This window comes from Erithacus rubecula, assembly GCF_903797595.1.
Source record: "Erithacus rubecula genome assembly, chromosome: 3".
NCBI lineage: Eukaryota > Metazoa > Chordata > Aves > Passeriformes > Muscicapidae > Erithacus > Erithacus rubecula.
In genome coordinates, this window is record NC_136689.1 from 3888524 (window position 1) to 3908067 (window position 19544).

The window sequence follows — 19544 nt, forward strand, 5'->3', positions numbered from 1 at the left end:
TGGCAGGTTTATACTGCAGGATCCTCTTTTCCCACCATTTTTTCACAGAGCACCTGTTTAGACTCCCCAGTTTGTGATCTGCTTCTTAAGTCACTTTACCTCAGCTGCTTCTCTGCTTTCTTGGCACACCTTTGCCCCCCTCAGTGAGTTTAAAGTCTGTTTCCAGTCCCACAGATACTTCAGGGGCATCTCCTTGGTGGTTCCTCAGATCAGCCTGTTGACTGATCCAAAAACCAGGTGGGAACATCTGTACAAATCTCACAGAGCTAAATGAAGATGTTTTCCAGATGTTTTTTTTTGGTAATACCAGTTACAGATGGGGCAGTATCCATGAAAGATACTGTCCTGCTTTCCAAGGCAGTTTGACTTGACCAGCACTTTTTCACAGTAAGTCTTGAGAATTAATTTGTGTTCAACAGGCTGGAAAAATGGATTCAAGGACATGGGCAGAGTGTTCCTGCTCTTCCCTTTGGAATTAAAACACAGTTTTACATTATTAGCCTGATTGATATTGGCATGTTTAGAATCCTTTAGCTATCCAACTTCAGTCTTGTTGCAGCTGCTGATTCAAATATGACCACTGGGTATTACTTTTACCACTGTCTTTATTTTTAATTTAGCCCCCAGCTGATGACCTCGAGTGGAATGTGTGCAGTGCACAGTTGATTTTCTTGATGGTCATTTATACACAAAGACTGGATGGAGGAGTTGATCCAAAGAGATGTTTTCCTAATGAATACACTCAGTGGTAGTGGGGATTATTCAAGCAGTGAAGTGTGCTAGATTTTATGAAGTTTATAAAAAGGGAGAAGAGGGAAGTGCAGCATGTGGAACTGTGAGAGCACACACAGAGTGGATTTGTGTAGTCAGTATTGATTATTAACTTGTTCCTCAGAAGTTGGTGCTCTTCCCTTTTATGCTCCTGAAATTTTCCCTCTGACAATCTTATTTTTAATGCTGATTATTTCCTTGTCATTCCTTCCAGCCAATTAGCAATGCTGATTTCATTGTTCCTGTTGAAATTGATGGAACCATACATCAGGTGAGTGCTGCTTTTTCCTTCAGCATTGTGTCCTGAGTGCCAAAATTTTGTTTTCCTCTATTTGCTGCTTTATATCTGATAATTTCTATTTCTGCAAAGCATGGAAGCTGTGTATTCTGGAATGCAGACAGTCATCCCTGTGTGGTCAGGTGGAGTCTCTCAGGACTTCAATCCTTGACTCTTTGTCAATTTTAAAACATTTTTAAACAGGAAATGATGTAAGGGTGGGGTTTCAAACATTGCTGCTTGAACACTGCATTTTTCATTCCCTCCAACACAAATAGGACATGGGTTGGCCTTAATACCTGTTGGTAGCTCATATACTAAATGTCATTTATATTTTATAAAAGGATAAAGGAAGAATAGACATTTATTCCGTTTTTGTGGTACTCTGTTTAATTTCTGTCCCCTTTTATTCCTGTAAGTAATTCAAGTCCCTCTGATAGGGGTTATTATATACTTCAGCATATTTGAAAGGTCTGGACAAAATTGTGAGACTGATTTCTATGTCTTATTCTTTAAGAACTTCACTTAAGGCTCTGAGAAATGGTTTTGAGTAAATGCAAAACACACATAATTTGAAAATCAGTGCCCTCCATGTATCTTGGATTGGTGTCTTTAATCAGCAATCATTTCTGAAGGGTTGAATAAAATAAATTACAGTGCTGTTAGTTTCCCTCTTCAGGCAGACATTGAGGTTCTTGCTGGAGATGAATTAAACAGGTTAATGTGAAGTTGAACATTTCTGATATGTGAACTCTGTAAATTGTTTGAAACTTCTGTTGGGTGTTGGATGTTACAGTTAGTGAGGAGCAAACCTCCCCCAGATGTGAACAGAAATTTTAAGTACTTTAAAATCTGAAATGTTGTTTATATATTATCTTTATGGATTATTTCTACTTGGGTTAACAGATTTCTATATTTTTATCTTGTGCTAATTGGTGGATCATAAAGTTAGTTCATCATTTTGTCTGATTTCCTGTGATGGAAGCTCTCCCTGTGTTTGTCACTCTTAAAATAGTTACTGAATATCAGTCAGTGGACTGAAATGTGCTTTAAAGTAATAGTTGTTTTGACAGTTTTTACACTGTGCCTGTTTTATGTACAAAAATCAATATCTAGGTTACTTCTACCTGTAATGTTCACCAGAGCTGATGCTTACAATATTTAACTGATGTTTTGGGAGATTTGTGATTTTCAATCCAGATTTGATGTGGGTTTTAGCTGTGTTTGTGTGCTATGGAACAGACAAATTCTCTCTCCTGAAACTTTACAGAATGCTTTTGAAAGTGAATTTTTGAATGGCTTAGAGTTGTTAGGATGACATATTTGCATTTGGAAACAAATCCCAATAAAAGGTTTGGGCTTTTTAGTCAAACATTTCAAAAGCTTTTGTTGCTTTTCCATTCCCTGCTGCAAACTCTTAGATTCTCCACCAAAAATGATGCAGTTTGGCACCTGAGATGACTCCATGTGGGGAAAAACAGCAACAAAAAAACAAACAAACAAACAAACACCCCACAGCTGGGTCCAAGGGGAGTGGGTTTGTGCAGAGCTGGGCAAGTGAAATTGGTCTCTGTGCATTGCTGGAAACTCCCTGCATGATTTTCAAGGAAATTGCTTCACTCTTTGTGTTTCAGGTTCTTAAACTCTAAAATAGGTAAATACCTCAGGCACATTTGGATGGTAAAAATGAAGGTGATTGTAAGGAGTTTGTGATTTTTGAAATAAAGGTAATTTGTGTGGCACACAGAACAGGCAAAGCCTGTGTGTGCTGCCTCTTGTAACATTGCTGACACTCAGGAATCTTTTCTTTTTTGTTTTGCACTGTGATAAAGGGCAAAAATGGATATTCTGTCTGAGTCTGATGTGCACTAACACTGTAGAGCTCTGACAACCTGTTCCCACTTCAAACCTGTAATTCTGTAGTCACTTAGAGCATAAGTGAGCTGATCTGAGCAATTTCTGTCATTTACCAGGATTTGTCATCTCTGTAATGTGTGTCCATTTTCCTAAGCAGTTTATAAACTCCAAGATTAATCACTGACACTGAGAAATATTTCCAGAATATCCCAGGATATGGGAAATGTTGTGGAACCTCACTGTCCATAATTCAGTGAGCCTGGTACCTTACCAGGCAGGAGGGTGACAGATTTTTATTGTCCCTGAACTCTGCCTTAGACAGAATCCTAATGGAAGCAAACTGAGAAACACAAACTGCCCATTTGTAGAGAAACTTGGAATTATATAAAATTGTTCAGATCTCATATACCAAAAAATACAAGTTGTGGCAAATTGAATTGCTGTACTCCTGGAAGAGTTTTGAGATTGACTTATCTAACAAGTTTATTCATGGTAAATGCTGGTTGGGGGTTTCTTTTTTTACAGTTCAACAGAGGTCTAAAAACAAATAATGTCTTTGGTTTGGGGAATTTGTTTTCCCTTATATAATTTATAATCCAAAGGTCAGAAAGACTCTTGGGTTTTTTTTATAGGGAGGACAATTCATCATCTTAAAGGGTTCTGGGTAAATGAGCTTTCCTAGATTAAAAACCAGCTTTTCTTAACATCTCTTCTCCCTCTCCCATCTTTCTTTCTCCAGCCTAAATTACCTTATCTTTCAAAAGGATTTGTCCTTCAAAAGATTTGGAGTTTAATTGCAGTAGATTTGGGCCTTGCTTTTGGTGTCCCAAGAGTAAAGAGGGCAGCCAGGAAGAGATTGATTTGGTGTTACTTCAAATTTTAGTTTTAAATACAAATTTTTTATTGAGTAAAACTAATTTTTGAGTGTTTTTTGGGGGGCGAGGGTGGAGTTAATTCAATTAATTGCTTATTTTTAATTGTTTAAAACTGAAAAGAACATTTGGCATGTATACTTTGAACATAACATGCAATTTTTTTTTTCCTTTTTTTAATGATGGGGGGGCAAAAGGCTGTTTGAATAATAAATTTCCTTCCTGTAAAGCACAGAATTCCTGGATTTTCTTGCAGAAGGCTGTGGCCTGGTTCAAGTAATCCAGGATAGGCTGTATCCATTCTAAGTGGCCTATTCTTGGTTACTTGCACTGGGACATGGCCACAGCTGTGTGACCCAGGACCACGAGGGACACGTGGGATTTTCTGCACACTGCTCAGAAGAGACATGGAACAGGAGATTACAGGAGTTGGAGTTGTCATGGGCAGATTTTTTTCAGTCATTGCTTGCAAATTTCCTCATTGTAAAGCTGGTTTTGGAATAGAGTTGTGTGTGTTCTGTTAAATTGGTTGAAAATGAGCTGGGTTTGTCTTTGGGTTTCACAAATACTGAGTCTCTGTAGGTTGAGGCTGCTTTGAGGTATAGAAAATTCATGTGGAAGTATGAAATGCTTGAAAACAATTAAAGGTAATTGCTTGTGTTCTGCCATTAGCAGCTGTAAGAATCCTGTGGAAACATGCCTAGTGCCTGATTTGTGCTTAAAATGTTGAGTAGGGTTCACTTTAAATAATAAAATAAAAAAGACTGTATTCCTCTAAATTCTTGTTGTGATAAGGAAAAAAAAATTTAGTGAGAATGCAAAAAAAAAAAAAAAAAAAAGATTAATTTTATTTTTAATGCCCTAAAGACAGTATATAAATCTCAGAAAAGTGCCAGGAGCCAGTTAGTCTAGAGATTTCAACTGAAGGCATCAGGCAATGGAGGAAAAAGCCAAGCCACAAATAACCATGCAGCATTGAGATTCAAGTCCAGCCACTAACAAAGTAAAGGGGAAAAAATTCCAAATGAGAAGGAAGGGGAGAAAAGAGCTGCACTGTCAGCTGAAGAAAGCTTTTTATGTGAAGTAAACCAAAGAGATTTTGTAGCCCAGGATACCAGCACATTTTGGAGTTACTTCCAGGGTCTAAGTAGGACTTCTCAAAGAAAACTTCAAGGAGAATAACTATCCAGAGCATTAAGATATGTTGTTCTGCCAAAAAAAAAATTAAAAGTAAAAAAGTGTTGTTTAAAGAAAAATGCAAAAGAATTGGGTCTTTTTACAGAGGGGAAAAACTTGGTGAGACTTCATCTTAAGAAATGGCATTTATTATTAATTAGGCATTTAACATGAGAAGCAAATCTGTTGGCCAGATCCCAGCAGGGAAAGATTTAAGGCAAAGCAGCAGGAGAAGCTCAAGTGGAGGAGGCTGTGAGTGCTCTGTGCATCAGGAGAGACCATCCACCTAAAAATGTTGTTCTTCACAGCTAGTCCTGAATAAGGTGCAGAATTAGGAGCCCTGAAAACATCCCAAGTGTTTATTGCAGAGGCTGCAGATGCAGGGCAGGCAGTGGGTTGATTTACTGAGTGCTCCTGATGGAGGAGCTGGGTTGTGTTGCAAGCAGCAAAGTTCAGATCCTTGGCAGGGAGTTTGTAATTCCATTCCAAGTGGGAATACTTCACTGACAGGGGCAGAGATAGGGATGGACAGCAAAGAGGAGACTCCTTCTGCTGGAAGCACTGAGCTTTAAAAGGGAAATTAATAATAAATTCCAGCACTTACTCTCCAAGAATGATGTTAAAACTCTGGGGTGCCCCTTTTGTGCCCTCAAAAATAAGTGTAGGAATAAAAATTAAGGCTAAAGAGTTGAGAACTTAATTATTAACTTGGATCCTGCTGTCTTTCCTCTCACATCTGGGAAGTTGGATACTCTCTGCAGAGGGACTGCAGATGTCTTTCTGTCATTAAAAACATTCAAAGGTGGAATGTGGAGAGGAAATACTACAGCCCAACTTTGTAGAAAGAATTAAATGAAAAATTAATTGTGTTGTTATAGGAGAGGAAATTACTTAGTTTATGCCTGGTGAAATACAGGAAACATTGCTGTAATTATCTGGAAAGAGAGTGGTGTTGAAGTACATCTGTTAACTGTCTTTAATCCATAAAATGTCACAATTGTTTGATGGGTTAGCTGCTGTTGTGGTTGTTTAAAAAAAAATCTGGGTTATAAATTGTTATCTGTATCAAAGTTTGAATGTAATGCTTATGGGGCCAGCAGTAGTTCAGATAAATTTCATAGAAATAACTTAAAAGAGATAAAGACTGTATGGTTTGATCTGTATGCTGCATAAAGGGGAAAATTAACATTTCTGTCTTAGTCATTAAGGTGCAGCTCCATCCTATGTGTTTTAAAAAATACTTTGCTTTCAAATTTAGGTTTTCAATTTCAATTACACATTTTCTATATTTCTTCTTTTGCTGAAGGCTTTAATTTTTATACTTGAGTTCAAGCTGCTGTTTCCATATTTTTCTCCTTCAGGCTTTTTCTATGAGTACCTAGATTTTTTTTCCCTCTTATTAATAGGAATCTAGTAAAATAAATACAATTAATCTAGTGTTACATATCAAAGAATGAAATTCCTGAAATAGCATCAATCTTGCAATTCCTCCTGAATTCAGCTCCATGCCAAACTTCCCCACTTGAAATTTCCAGCATTAGTGCTTATTTGCCAAACAAAAGAAGATAAAATGCTGCCAATGTTTTCTCTCAAACTTTTAATCTAACTGCAAACAGGACAGATAAATACTTTTCAAGCAGACTCCTCTCTTCAGCTTCTATTTTGTGAGCTGTTTCCCAGCTTTCTGAGCAGCACATTCCTTGTTTTGGTATCTTGTGTGAGCACAGAATTATCTTGTGTGCTCTGAAAGGAGAAGCAGGGAGGTTTTAATATCTGCTGGTCAGGTTGTGGGCATCAGGCAGCCAAGGCAGTGCTGAAAGGCAGGATGCTGAAGAGGAGAGAAATCCTGAGAATTTGCCATCTTTTGACAAGGTCTTCTTTAGGAGATGCTGTCAGATTTCAAACCCAGCGTTTTTAGGCACTCTGCATGATGCTGTGAAGATTTTTGGTGAAAAATGTTCTCTGTAGAGCTGGAGGGTTTGATCACTCTCCATGGTGAGTCGTGGTACTTAGCACCTGGAATTTCAGAAATGAGAGAATCAGCCACAGAATGAAAACAGGTCCCTGTTGTGCAATTCCTGCTGTCACAGAGGCTTCATCAGATTTATTCCTTCTGTGGAGCTCTTCAGCTTCCCAACACCAGGATGGCTTTGGTGGAGAGATCCAAATCCTCACTTCTTGAGAAGCCCTCCTGTCTGCCTTGGCCTTTAATGAGATTTTTTTGAGGAGCTCCACTGCTGATGCTGCTCAGTGTCTGCAGTTGTATAATCAGCAGGGGCTTGGCAGCCCATGTGTGCCAGTCTCTCATTATTGGATCTCTACTTTTATCTTGCATACTTCTCTTTTTCCCCAGCATTTCAATTGAACTGCTTCCCTGTTAACTCATTTCAAGTGCTGGGATTGCAGAAGTGGTTTTGTTGGTTTTTTTGTTGCTGTTGTTGTTTCCTTGGGCACCATCTGACCTAAATGCCATTATCATTCCAGGTTTATGTATTGAAACGACCACATGTGGACGAGTTTCTTCAGAGGATGGGAGAGCTCTTTGAATGTGTACTCTTCACAGCCAGTCTAGCCAAGGTTTGTCCCTCTCTTCATCTCTTTAACCCTTTTGGTGCTGCTCAGTGGACTTTTGGTTGGGTTTTCTATGGATAATTATTTCCACAGTCGGTACTATCTTAATTTTTCCCCTTCTTTTCTGCTTCTTTGTCTGACAGTGTGTACTTTGTCTGCTAGTGTGTGGGTAAGTGTTTCCATGGTAACACCATCACATATGGGCTTGTCTCATAATGTAGCCTCCATGCATTGCTCATGATGCCAATATGAAAGGCTCACAAGTTACCATGGTTATAGTGAGAAATTAGAGCAAAATAGCGTGCGAGCGAAGCAGCACACTAAAGCTGGGCATGAAATAAAACACCCAATTCAACCCTGTCCACACCACCAACCAGTGACTCAGAAACTCACTGGGAACTGGGAGACACACTTCTTGCTCTGGTGAGGTGCAATTGCAACCTGGAGTTAGGAAATGAGGCCTTTTTGCCAAGCTTGGAAGGTCCCCCAGGAATATTTTGTGCCCTGTGGTTCTGCAGTAGCAGTAGTGGCTCATAGGTAGTTTTTGTGGTAGATGGTACAGTAGTAGACTGATCTGGAATTCTTCACTTCCTTCAGTGTATTGTATTTGTGGTGTCTTGTTTGTAAAATGACATTGATTGTTCCTGAATAATGCTCTAGCATAGCAAGCTTTTGCTCCAGCCTGGTGTAGAGGTGGTGGAAGGGGACAGGACTCTGATCTATAAAGCTTTTTCCCTCTGCGTTTTCTTTACCACATACTGTTCAGTCATGTTGAAAAAATCCTAAATACTGCCCCAATTTAATACTGAAATTATGTGCCTTATTTCATAATCAAAAGATGATTGATTTCAACATCAGGGGTTTTTTCTTGGTTTGAAGCACAGGAAAATGGTAACTCCTGTTGTGCAGTAATAAGATAAAACTACCATTTTCAATTGTGTGGTTATTCATGTTTGAGTTTATTTGGATATTTCTTCTTGTTGGATTCTAAGCTGTGCCTCACTTTAAGTATCATCTTACTTATAAAATGAGAATTTTCCTGGTATTGTACATGCAAATTTTTATTAATGACCTCTTTGGCTGATCTTTTTTGGCCTAATTATGCAATTTGGTAATCTTGCTGACCCAGCTGCTCCAAGGGCATCATTTGGCAGAGCCACATCAGGCTCAGATTTGTTCACTGCAGTTTATTTTCAGAGGCACATGGAAACAAATCAGCTGGGGAAAAGCTTCATATTGATTTTCTATTAGCATTGGCTGGGTTTATGGTAATGGTAGGTGAGATCTCTGGATCCATCAACCTCTGGAAAACTCTCAGGATAACTATAAGTTGACCCTGAGAATAAAACCCAATCAATAAATCAAGAAAACATTGACACTGCAAGTTAGCCTTCTCTAGAAAGATAATTATCCTACTTCTGCTTTATCTCTTTATTAATCACTTCAGCTTTACAGGCAAGTGAGTTAATTACAAGCATGAGGGAAGAACATGGAGAGAAAAAAGGGCATTTTATCTGAAACTGTGTCCCTTCTTTGTCTGGCTCTGTGAATCAGCCTTACCTGATGGATGCTAACTTGATGTTTCTGACTTGTATTTTTAAGTATGCAGACCCAGTAGCCGACTTACTGGATCGCTGGGGTGTGTTCAGGGCAAGGCTCTTTAGAGAATCCTGTGTTTTCCACCGAGGCAATTACGTGAAGGATCTGAGTCGACTGGGCCGTGAGCTGAGTAAAGTTATTATAGTAGATAATTCTCCTGCATCTTACATCTTCCATCCTGAAAATGCAGTAAGTATTCAGAGCACTGGAGCATGACTTCATCTCTCTGGCCCTTGGCCAGGTTTTGGGATTCAGAAAATAGATTTGTCAGAGTTCACTTGTTTTCACTGTCAGGTTCTGTTGTTTTCTTAGGTTGCAGGTGGGTTCTGGGGTTCACTGCCAAGTGGTGAAGGACATGGGCAAAGTGATCTTGACAGATGTCACAGCCATGACTGCTCGTGTGCTCTGAGCTTGGGCTGTTGGCTTGGGCTCCAGCAGTTCTGAGAAATACCAAGTGGAGTGGAACCTGAAAAACCAACCTAGCTCTAAGAAACAAAGCTGCCCTGCAGCACAGATTGTGTTCTTGGGAGTAGTGATTACAGAAAGAGTGGTTTGCTTGAACTTCTTTAGGTACTCCTGTCTTTTTCATTGAGTGAATGATATTTTATTAGGCAAGATAATTAATGCTTTATTGGTTGCTGCTGAGATCTGCATCTGTGGGTAAGGGAAAGAAAAAAAAGTCAAGATCCTGTTTTGTTGTTACATTCCTCTCTCAATTATTTCTGTCATAATTCCATAATTAGAACTGTTAGTCAACAAGTTCATCAAGGTTTAGAAATAAGGATAAAGGGCAGGCAGCTTTGTAGGGGAGAGCAGTGAGGAGCAATGTGCATTTCCACTGTGTGTTTGTATTAGCTCCAGCAGCTCTGATGGAGAGGTCTGGGGTGCTCCATCCACTACAGCTGCTCACATCTGCTTTAGCTGCCAGGGGAGAAGCTGGAACTCTTAGATCTGCTGACTTTTAGACAACCAGGCTGTTTGCTTTGATGTTTTTAGGCTGCCTTCTTTGTAAACTGTTAAAATCAGTGTAGGAAATCTTTTATTAAGAACACTGCTTTGCACAGTCCTGCCTCTGCAGAATAGCTTTTTTTTTTTTGCCTTTTTTTTTTTTTTTTGGTAACATGAGCAATTTATCTTCCAGCAGTCAGCTTTCAAGTTTAGATCCTAATATTGTGATGCCCTAAGTGATGTGGTGAAAACATTTTTCTGGTTGGTGCCACACATGGTTTAAAGCTGCCATTTGTAATAACCAGGACCTGCAGCTCTAATTTATGTTCTTGGTTAAAATGAAAAACCTGATCCAAGATCATCATTTGGTATCTCAGAAATCGGTGCCAAGAAAATAATGAGCTGTAGAAATTTGGGAGATGAAATTAAGGGCCTTGTCAGAGTGGTTTAATCATGTAGAGAAAAGTGCTGCTGGCTGACTGATACTCGAGTCTCTGCAGAAACCAGAGCTTGTAACAAGATCCAAGATAGTCTTGGAAAGACCTCAGTGTGCTCCCATATTGAAGGTACACAGAACACCTTCCCCAAGTCCAGCCCACATATTTAAGAAGGGTTATTATATGTGTTGTTTTCTGAACCCACCCACAAGATCTAACATTTTAACCTGAGCAATGTTCTGCCCTTGCAGTTAAACATTTCCTCCAAACCCTGTGCCAGAAGGGGTTGTTGCTGCCTGCCTGTGCCTGGTGACTCACTCTGATAATTCTTAGAGGGAGGAAAGAAAAAAAAAAAAAAAAGATTTGCTGTAAATAAAGTGTCAGTGCAGCTTCATAACCTGTGCCTGCCCTCCCAGTGTGTTCTGGATACCAAGGAGGCAAAGCAAGGAGAGCTGCCCAGTGTGGGGTCATCTGGGTCACCTGGCCATGCAGGGGAAGGTCACCTGTCCTGCCTGGCCTTGGGGTTCAACCTGCTGCTCCACCTCAATGGTAATGAGTAGCTAATTGCCATGATTATTGCAGCATGATGATGATGATGATGGTTACAGAACACCTACACAGACAAAACTCACGTGGCTTTTACATCATGAAACCCTCTCAGTGCTTGTTGGTTGCTTTGTTTCAGGTGCCTGTGCAGTCCTGGTTTGATGACATGACAGACACAGAGCTGCTAGATCTTATTCCTTTCTTTGAAGGACTAAGCAAAGAGGAAGAAGTTTACAGTATGCTTCATAAACTCTGCAACAGGTAGCCCTTAACTCTGACTGACTCCTGCTCCTAGATTGCAGTTGCTAGAGGCTGTCTCCATCTCTTTCAGCTCTTTCAAATGTAAGCTTTTGGGGAGGTCACCCCTGTCAGAAGTGCTACTCTTGATCTTCCTGTTACATTGGACACGAAGGACAATCATGAGTGATGCTATTAAGCCTTCAGAAGCCTGACTCCTAAGGTCATGTGTTCAGACTACTTTTTTAAAGGAAAAAAAAAAAAAAAAAAAAAACAAACAGAAGCTATTTTAAATGGGACTCTTTTAATTAATTTCATAAATGGACATCTTTTACTGGATCAGCTTTTCTTAAAACATGCCAAAAAAAGAAGCTTGTATTTCAGCAGTTGAATTTCTCTCCCTTTCTTCCCCTCCCACTATGCAGACAATTTTACCCCCCTGCTTAGAGCAGTTGACCTGACTCTGAATTTTTTCTTACAGAATGAAGTGCCTTTTTGAATGTTATTTTAAGATAAAAATTCATTTTTGTATAAGACGTATTTCCAGACATCTTTTAGTCTTGTATTGTCTAAATGCTTTAAAAGGAAAAAGGAAAAAAAAAAATTTATAGAGCACTGTAATATATAACAAAGGAAAAAGTTGAAACCAAGATGCTGGGTTCCTGTCTCCACGATGACATTGAGTTGTGTTACACTTTGTCATGCTCAGAAGGTTCAGGCATTCGTGGGAGGGGTGAACTGGGGTCATCAACGTGGTTGTTTCACTGATGAGGATTTTGGGCACAGTTTTCAAAACATATCTGCAGTTGTTTGAGTATTTTAGGGAGTGATGGAGTTGAGGAAATGAGGTGGCTGATAGACCTAAAGCACCTTTAATTGCAGGCAGATGTTGTTCTGCTGTCTCTGCTTACGCACAACTGCCATGCCTCTTCTTTTTTGGAAAACCATTCTCTTGGGAGAATGCTGAGGAGATCTATTTATTAGTTTTAAGATTCTTTTCTCAAAACAACCCATCTGGGTAAGCTGGATCTACATTGAGCTGTTTTGGAGTACTTTTTTCTTTTACTTGCTGCTACTGTATACTCACCAAATGGAGTTGACCATCGGCTGTTAAACTGTTTTTGCCACTGTGCCTGTGCTGTGAGACATTTTCTGTAAGCTGCAAACTTGGGCAATAAATAAAATGCAGGCTTCATAACCCACCCCCATGGATTAATCCTTTGGTATCTGATATACCAGAGAACCCAGTTAAAGGTGACCTGTAAAGGAATTTTTTTTTTTTTTTTCAATTAAGATGAAGCCCTCTCCTTTCTTTGATACATGAAAATGTAGGAAATATTTTACCCACACCTTTGATATGTATTTTTTTCCCAAGGTGTAGGGTACAGATTAGGAGCTGTATCAAGTCTTGCTGGAAGGGCAGAAGTTACTGGCCTAGACTAAAATTGCTCTTCTGGCTTTGGAGTTGAGTTAGACTCATCTCTGAATCTGAAAGCCTGCTTAACATCTTCTGCAGTGCCATAGGTACCTTTTCAGATGAATGATTTTTAAATATTTTTGCCTTTGAAGAACAAGGCACACCTTTTCTTTCCCCCCCACCCCTTTCCAGTGTCACCTTTCAGTTATTGTCCACAGCAGAAATCTGCAAATTTAAAAAGTGCAGCTGCATTTGGCTGTCATCAGAGAAGACTAAATGGACTATTTGGTGCTTCTAATTAGCCTCGTGCTAAATTCTGAATTGTAGACCCCCTTTGCCTTTTCTCTTTTCCTCAAAAAGTCCCGATGGCTTGAGGAAAAAAAAACCCACAAATTTCATTGTGATGGACTTTGGGGATTTTGGACTTTGTGATCCTTGTCTCCAAAATGTTGGTGAAGCAGCTTAACAAATCCATCTGAGAGGGGCAGGCCAGTCTACACAGGCAGAGAGTGGGTTGTGGTGGGTGCAGTATCAAAGTGAGCCCCCCTTGCAGTGCAGCTGTGCTCCAGCTGTGCTCCAGCTGTGCCCCAGCTGTGGCTGGGCCCAGGGGTGCTGGAGGCAGTCCCATTACACCCCTGAGTCTCTAGAGCATCACCCTTTTTTGTTTCTTAACCAGCTGGCATCACCTCAGTACTGTATAAATCTGTGCCACAACAAAAAGACAAACTGAGTTTAAAAATTCAAAATTAATGAAAAAAAAAAAGAAAAGCCTACTTTGTTTAAAAATATAAAAAAAAAAAAAAAAAGACGTATGGATTCTGGTTAGTCCATTAACGTTTACTTTCAGTTTAAGATGGTTTAATTTTGTATTTGACTCCAGAGTAATGAAACTGTAAGCTGCCAAAAAAAAAAAAAAAAAAAAGTTGTTCTCTGAGCAGTATTTTCAACTGTGCCTGTGGCTCTGGGCCCCAGTGCAGTTTGCAGGGAAGCATTCAGGTTGTAGTTAGTCGTGCAGGTATGAGAGGAATGGCTGAAGAAATGCAAAGAGTTGTTGTTGTTAGCATCAGACCAAACAATCAGACAGTGAGTGAATAACCCACGAGTGACAGTTGTGACCTGTGGGGCGTGAGACAAACCACGTCACCCGTGTGCATCTCTGGAAGCAGTGATTTCATGAACCAGTTGCCTTAAGTCTGTGAATGAATGTTGATTCTATTATTAAAGTGTCTTGTATTGTTTTCAAATCCACATGGAATGGGCAACTGAACTTCTGCACCAGCCTCTGGAGGTTCTGATGATGTTCTGTACAAGCATACTTGTACTGTATTCTTTTGGCTCTTAAAACCCCCAAATTTTAAAAAACCCAACTTACTGTAACTTAGTACAGCATTAAAATGATACTTGGTGACAATACAAAGACAAAAAACTTAGCACAGCTTTGATTTCTGCTAATATTAAGAGTATTTGCTATAAGTTCTGATCAGTTCTATTTTTTTTAGCCTACCCAGCTCATATGGAAATAAAACTCAGAGTGCTCTGCAATCAGGTTTGGACTCCCCTGGGTATTCAGATTTGGCCAAAGGGATCAAACTGTCACAGTTGTTTATTTTAACACTATCATCATACTTGAAATTTCAAGTGTTGAGTTTGTGTGGATATACATACACTATATATTTAGAGTTTCTAGATTCTGAAAAAGCAATAGAGTTCTGTCCATAAAGTCAGACAACGAGTGGAATGTTTGTAAAATTTGCAATACGGGTATTTGATTGTATTTTAAATACAAGATTTTAAGAAAAAAAAATCAAATAGGAAAAAAAAAAACCAACAACTTGTTTCCTAAATCTCTTGCATATTTTGAAGTGCAGTTATTGCATGCAGGTCACCAGGGCTGTTATAAACCCTGGGTTTCAATTCTATTTCTGGATATTGTAGAAATATTACAAAGTCTTTTCCCAATCATTCTAAAGAGATGCTGCCTGGCCTGAAGTTCTGTTGTCCTTTTTATGTTGGGTTCAAAAACGGTTTTTTGCCTGTCTGGGTATTTTTAAATTAAGCTGTAAGGCAAAATGCCTTAGACCCTTGAAATCCAACGGGAGTGTTAACAGTGAAATTGCCATTTGTAACCTTAGGGCTGTGCACAGAATCCTTGCCAGGCTGGAGATGGGGAGATGGTGGCAAGTGTACAATATTGCTGTGTTCATTTAGGTAGCTTTGGAAGAAATAATTTGTCTCTTTGTTTTGCCCTTTTTTTTGGTCTTTATTAAAACAGCAGCAGTTGTACGTGGAAGAAACTCAACACCTGGAGACGTTTTTGGTTGTCAGTGTATGCAATCACTTTTCTTACAGCATGATTTTGATTAGACTGGTTGGGGACAATAAAGTATCTAAATGACACTGGTGTGTGCTGATGTTGCAGCTTTTGAAATTTCAGTGTATTTAAAAAAAAAAAAAAACAGAAAAAGAATCTGTAGCTCTGTGACTTCCGAAGGCGTTAACCCTCTGTTGGACAGATTGTTTTTAACCTAATAAACCACAGGTCCGCACAGCCCTATTTGTAAAACAAAAACAAGTTTGTGCCTCTGATTCCAAGGTGCTGTGATGTTTTTTTTTTTTTTGCCTTTGTGGGGTGAGGAGGGGCAGGTGAGACTGGTGTGGGGCAATTGCTTCAAAATCTCTGGGCTAACTATGCAAAACCAGCTGTCAGTTTTCTGTTTCACATGATGTTGTAAAATCCCAGCTGACTCTCTTTATTTCTTGTTAAAGATCTGTTGAGAGCTCCTCAACAGAGGAGTAAGCAATGGAAATGTTTCTTTCTTTCTTTTTTTCCTTTTTTTTTTCCTTATGATGGAGCTGTTTACACTTTGATGCAATGAACAATCCAGCAATACTTGAGAAACACTACAGATACCATATGAGTGTTTGCAGGAGAGAGGAGTGTTGTCAATCAGGTATTGAATGGTTTCTTTACTGTCACAAATAAAAAATTTTAACAATATAGTTACTTGTGCATGTAATACTTCTCTGGGAAAAAGCATTTCTGCACTTCTTCAGCAGCAGGCACTGCCCTGATTCAGCAGGGACTGCACTCCTGCTAATGCACATCCATGTTAGAGGGTAAAATCATCCATCTCTGTCCCACCCTCCTCCCCCTCTCCTCTTTCTCAGTGCAGGACTCCTCAGTGGCTGCCCTGGCACCTGCTTGTGCAAACAGAGCTGATGAACTACTGATGAACTCTGCTAAATAAATTGGTGGCGACTCTTGCAGATGTTCCAGCTATTTAGATCTCTTGGATGAGATCATACAATAATTTGTTCAAGTCTCAAAGCTGTGTGACTTCTTTTGAAGGGCTTACTTCAGCTACTTGAATAGCTGTTCTTAACATCACTGCCACAGCCACATGAATATCTGAATAAAACACTTTATTTAGTTGAAAAAATCTATTTTGGGACGTTTTATCTGACACAGTAAGACTTGGGCAGAGCCTTCCTTTCTAGGAAAAGGCACATATTATTGATGCTTTATGAGCAGAAAACCTCAGGCCTGTTGAATTAGCAGCTGGCTCAAGATAGCACAGTAGTTGCAATTCAAAATATTTTTTAGTTAGTTTTATGATCTGTTGGAATGACCTGGCCTGCCTTTACTTTGTACTGGTTGGTCAGGTTTTTGATTTTTTTTTCAGGTTTGGTTTTATTTTTGTTTTTAATGTTACCAATCTCCTTAGCTGCTGCTTAGGATAAAGATGCCTTTTTTTTTTTTTTTTCTTTTTTTTCTTTTTTTTTTTTTTCACTTGGTCAAACAAGTGTTTCAAAATTCATAAAGCAGCTCATTTATAGTGGTGAGAAAGATCCTGTTGTTCTGTGCTGACAGAAACCAAGTGTCTGCAGAACTGAATACACAATAGTCCATACACCTATAGGCTTTCCAGTGGGTTTTTTTCCACCCTTTTTGTTGTCTTTTGACTCTGAAGGGAAGCCAACTGCCCTGCAGTTCCCTGCAGGATGGGATGGGGCTGCAGTTTGCTGGCAAGTGACCTCAACCATGCAGCCTTCCAGCAGCCCAGCCGTGGTGAAGCTCTGGAGTGCTGTGGTTGTGCTGGAGCTGCTGGAGGAGGAATGATCTGGAGGTGATCCATTGGTTGGGACAGCTTGGCAGACTCAGCCTGGAGAGCTCCCAGGAGTTCTGCTGTGCTGGGAGCAAGGTGTTCCTGATGGAATCTGAGTTCAGGGGCATTTCCAAGGCAGGGACACACAGGGCTCTTCTGCAGTCCACCCCAGTATCACAAGGGGAGGTTTGGCCATGGCTAGAATCAGGCCAGAATGAATTTGGGAGGTGGTGGCTGTGCTGGTGTCCCCCCGTGGTGCCTCCCTCTGCTCTCCTTGCATTGCTCAGGTGTGCAGCCACCTTTGATTTAGTGCTGGCACACCTGGTGGGGATGGAAAAGGCAGGAAAAGCTGAACACAAGCACAGCACCCTTCAGCCTCCTCTCCTGGGGCTGCACTGCAGCAAGGACAAGGCAAACATGAGTCACTGCTCAGCCAGAAACATGTCACCCCCTCGGAGAACCTCTGTCCCTCCAGATAATGAGGGGTGATCCTTTTGTCCCAACAAATGTGATGTCACCACCTCTGAATTCCCAGCCTTTCAGTAATGCTGCACTTGAAACCTTGGGGGGGGTTGTTGGGGAGTTGCTGGCTTGACAATGGGTTGTTTTCTTTGATTTTAATGAGCTTTTGTGATGAAAACTAAATTTCTTTACAGTGTAACCTTGTAATTTTTTTTCATGCTTTGATTCCATTTGACAATAAACTGTTATTTTTTTTCATTCTCTTCACGTCTGATACTGCAAATAGTTTAGGTCTGTTCCCAGAAATCCTCCTTTCTCTGTCCACATGCCATTCTCCATGGGGGAAACATTTGGAGGGCGAAGCAAAGACTTCAGAGAATCAGGCCACAAAGTTCTCATTCCATTCTTCTCACAGCTCTTGGGAGCTGCTGGGCTTCAGTAAAGATGAAAGCCTTGACTGCTGAGCACCAAGGCTTTCCTCTGTCAGCAGAAAGGTTCAGCTCCTGTTCCTTTTGGTCAGCCTGCTGAGGTTTGGATGAATCCATCTGGCTGCTTTCCAAAGCCACCAAGGGCTGTAAGATGGAGCTGGGAAAAGGAACAAGATCCTGGATTGTGGGAGGGGGTGAAGGGGCAGGAGGGAACGTGATGGTGGCTGGTGGGGTTTCTGTACAAACCCCTTTCAGTGCCCCTTGTGTGACATTCCCAGCATCCCTGAAGCACTGGTTTGGTTCCTCACCTGCCTGTCCTGGGTTTTTAGGGATAAAAGGGGCTGAGAGTGGATCAGGATCTCTGCCTTTGCCCAGGCTGTGCTGTCCCCTCTGTAACTGGTGGTGATGCCTTGGGGTTTAGCTTTTATATTTTTCAGAATCTCTGCTGCTTAGTGTGTAATTTTGAAACTTCATGTTAGGTGTTAGTAAGTTCTCCTAGGAAAAGTGAGACAAAACAATCCCTTCCCAGCTGGAGAATCAAGGACAGCTGGTACCCAAAAATCAGAAACAACAGCAAAGGGAAAGGGGGGAGCAAGGCAGGGGGCTGAGACTTGATAGCTTGGGGTTGTGGTTGGATAATTGACCCCAAAACTTATAAAATCTGAAAACTTGTGACCAGGATCCATCTTGGATTTGATTTGAGTGTAGCCCTGGCCAGGCTCTTGCACTGCCCAAGGTGCATCCTTTCAATAAATTCCTATTTTATTCCTTTTGCTCTGTCCAGTCTCTGTTCCAGGTCAGCCTTTCAGGGAACAGTGGCAGTGCCTTTGTGGGTGCTGATGCTGAGCAGCTGAGCTGGCAGAGCCCTTGGGTCACCCAGTCTGCAGCCAAACATCCTTCCCCTGAGGAAAAGGAAAAGCTGGGGGAGCTCCCTGCTGCTGGAGGAGCCCATGTGGAGCAGTTTGTCTCAGGTTTGCATGGAAACATCAGGCTGAAGGAGGCTGTTGCAAGTTAAGCATTTGCTGGAAGGCAAAACCCACAGAAAGGTGAAAGTGGGATTTTCATGTGTGAAAATTTTTCATAGGAAAATTATTTTATAAATGCTGTTAGGTTTCTTTCTTTCTAATCTCTGCCTAATCCCCTGGTTAATACCTGCTGTATCCTCAGAGACTGAGAACCAGAGATCTGTGTAAAATTTATCTGTGGGGGTTTTAGTGCACCTGAAATGAACCATCTTCCTTCACAAGCAAATGCACCTAGAAGAAGAGGTGGAGATTTTGTAAAATCTGAAGAACCCATTTTATCAGAGATTTACAGAATCATCTTGGTTGGAAGAATCCCAGCTGAGAGGCTCTGTGACTTGAACTTTCCTTCTGATTTTTCCTCTAAACAGTGCCTGGAGCCTTGGTCTCACTGGGATCCTCTGTAACAGATCTTTGTCACTCAGAGCAGGTTCACATGAGTAAGGTCTGATCCCTGATCTGCTGGATAGCTCTTGGAATAACAACCAGAGGGATCAGGCAAATGCTTGGGATGATGATGCTTGGAGAGCAATTGGATTGTTGCATCCCAAAAAGGAGCATGAGAGGGGAAGGTCTGGAGGGCTTTGGTAGCTCTGGATTGTGCTGGTCCAAGCCATGGCATGGTCTGCAGTGGCAGCATTTGGCTTTGATGTGTCTGTGATGGAAGTCATGGGGAAAAAAACCAGGTTTTTAAAGGCCCTGGCCATGCAGGGCCGGGTCACACCACGAGATGGTGCAGCCGTGCAGCTCTGCCTTTTAAAGGCACCCTAGAGGAAATTAAAGGACATTATCCCAAAGAGCATCACCACAGCCTTGGG

General features: G+C 40.7%; 1 protein-coding gene across 4 annotated transcripts in view; it reads left to right on the plus strand.

Annotated features, from left to right (window-relative positions):
• The window catches only part of CTDSPL (CTD small phosphatase like), a 76538-nt gene extending 60830 nt beyond the window's left edge, over window positions 1-15708 (plus strand). For all 4 annotated transcript variants that reach the window (XM_079300522.1, XM_079300521.1, XM_079300523.1 and 1 more), the window contains 4 exons: window positions 986-1042; window positions 7438-7530; window positions 9127-9312; window positions 11194-15708. In XM_079300522.1, coding sequence (XP_079156648.1) covers window positions 986-1042; window positions 7438-7530; window positions 9127-9312; window positions 11194-11319 — 462 coding nt within the window. In that variant the 3' untranslated portion in view covers window positions 11320-15708. The remainder of the gene's footprint in view (window positions 1-985; window positions 1043-7437; window positions 7531-9126; window positions 9313-11193) is intronic.
• Window positions 15709-19544: the final 3836 nt, after the last annotated feature.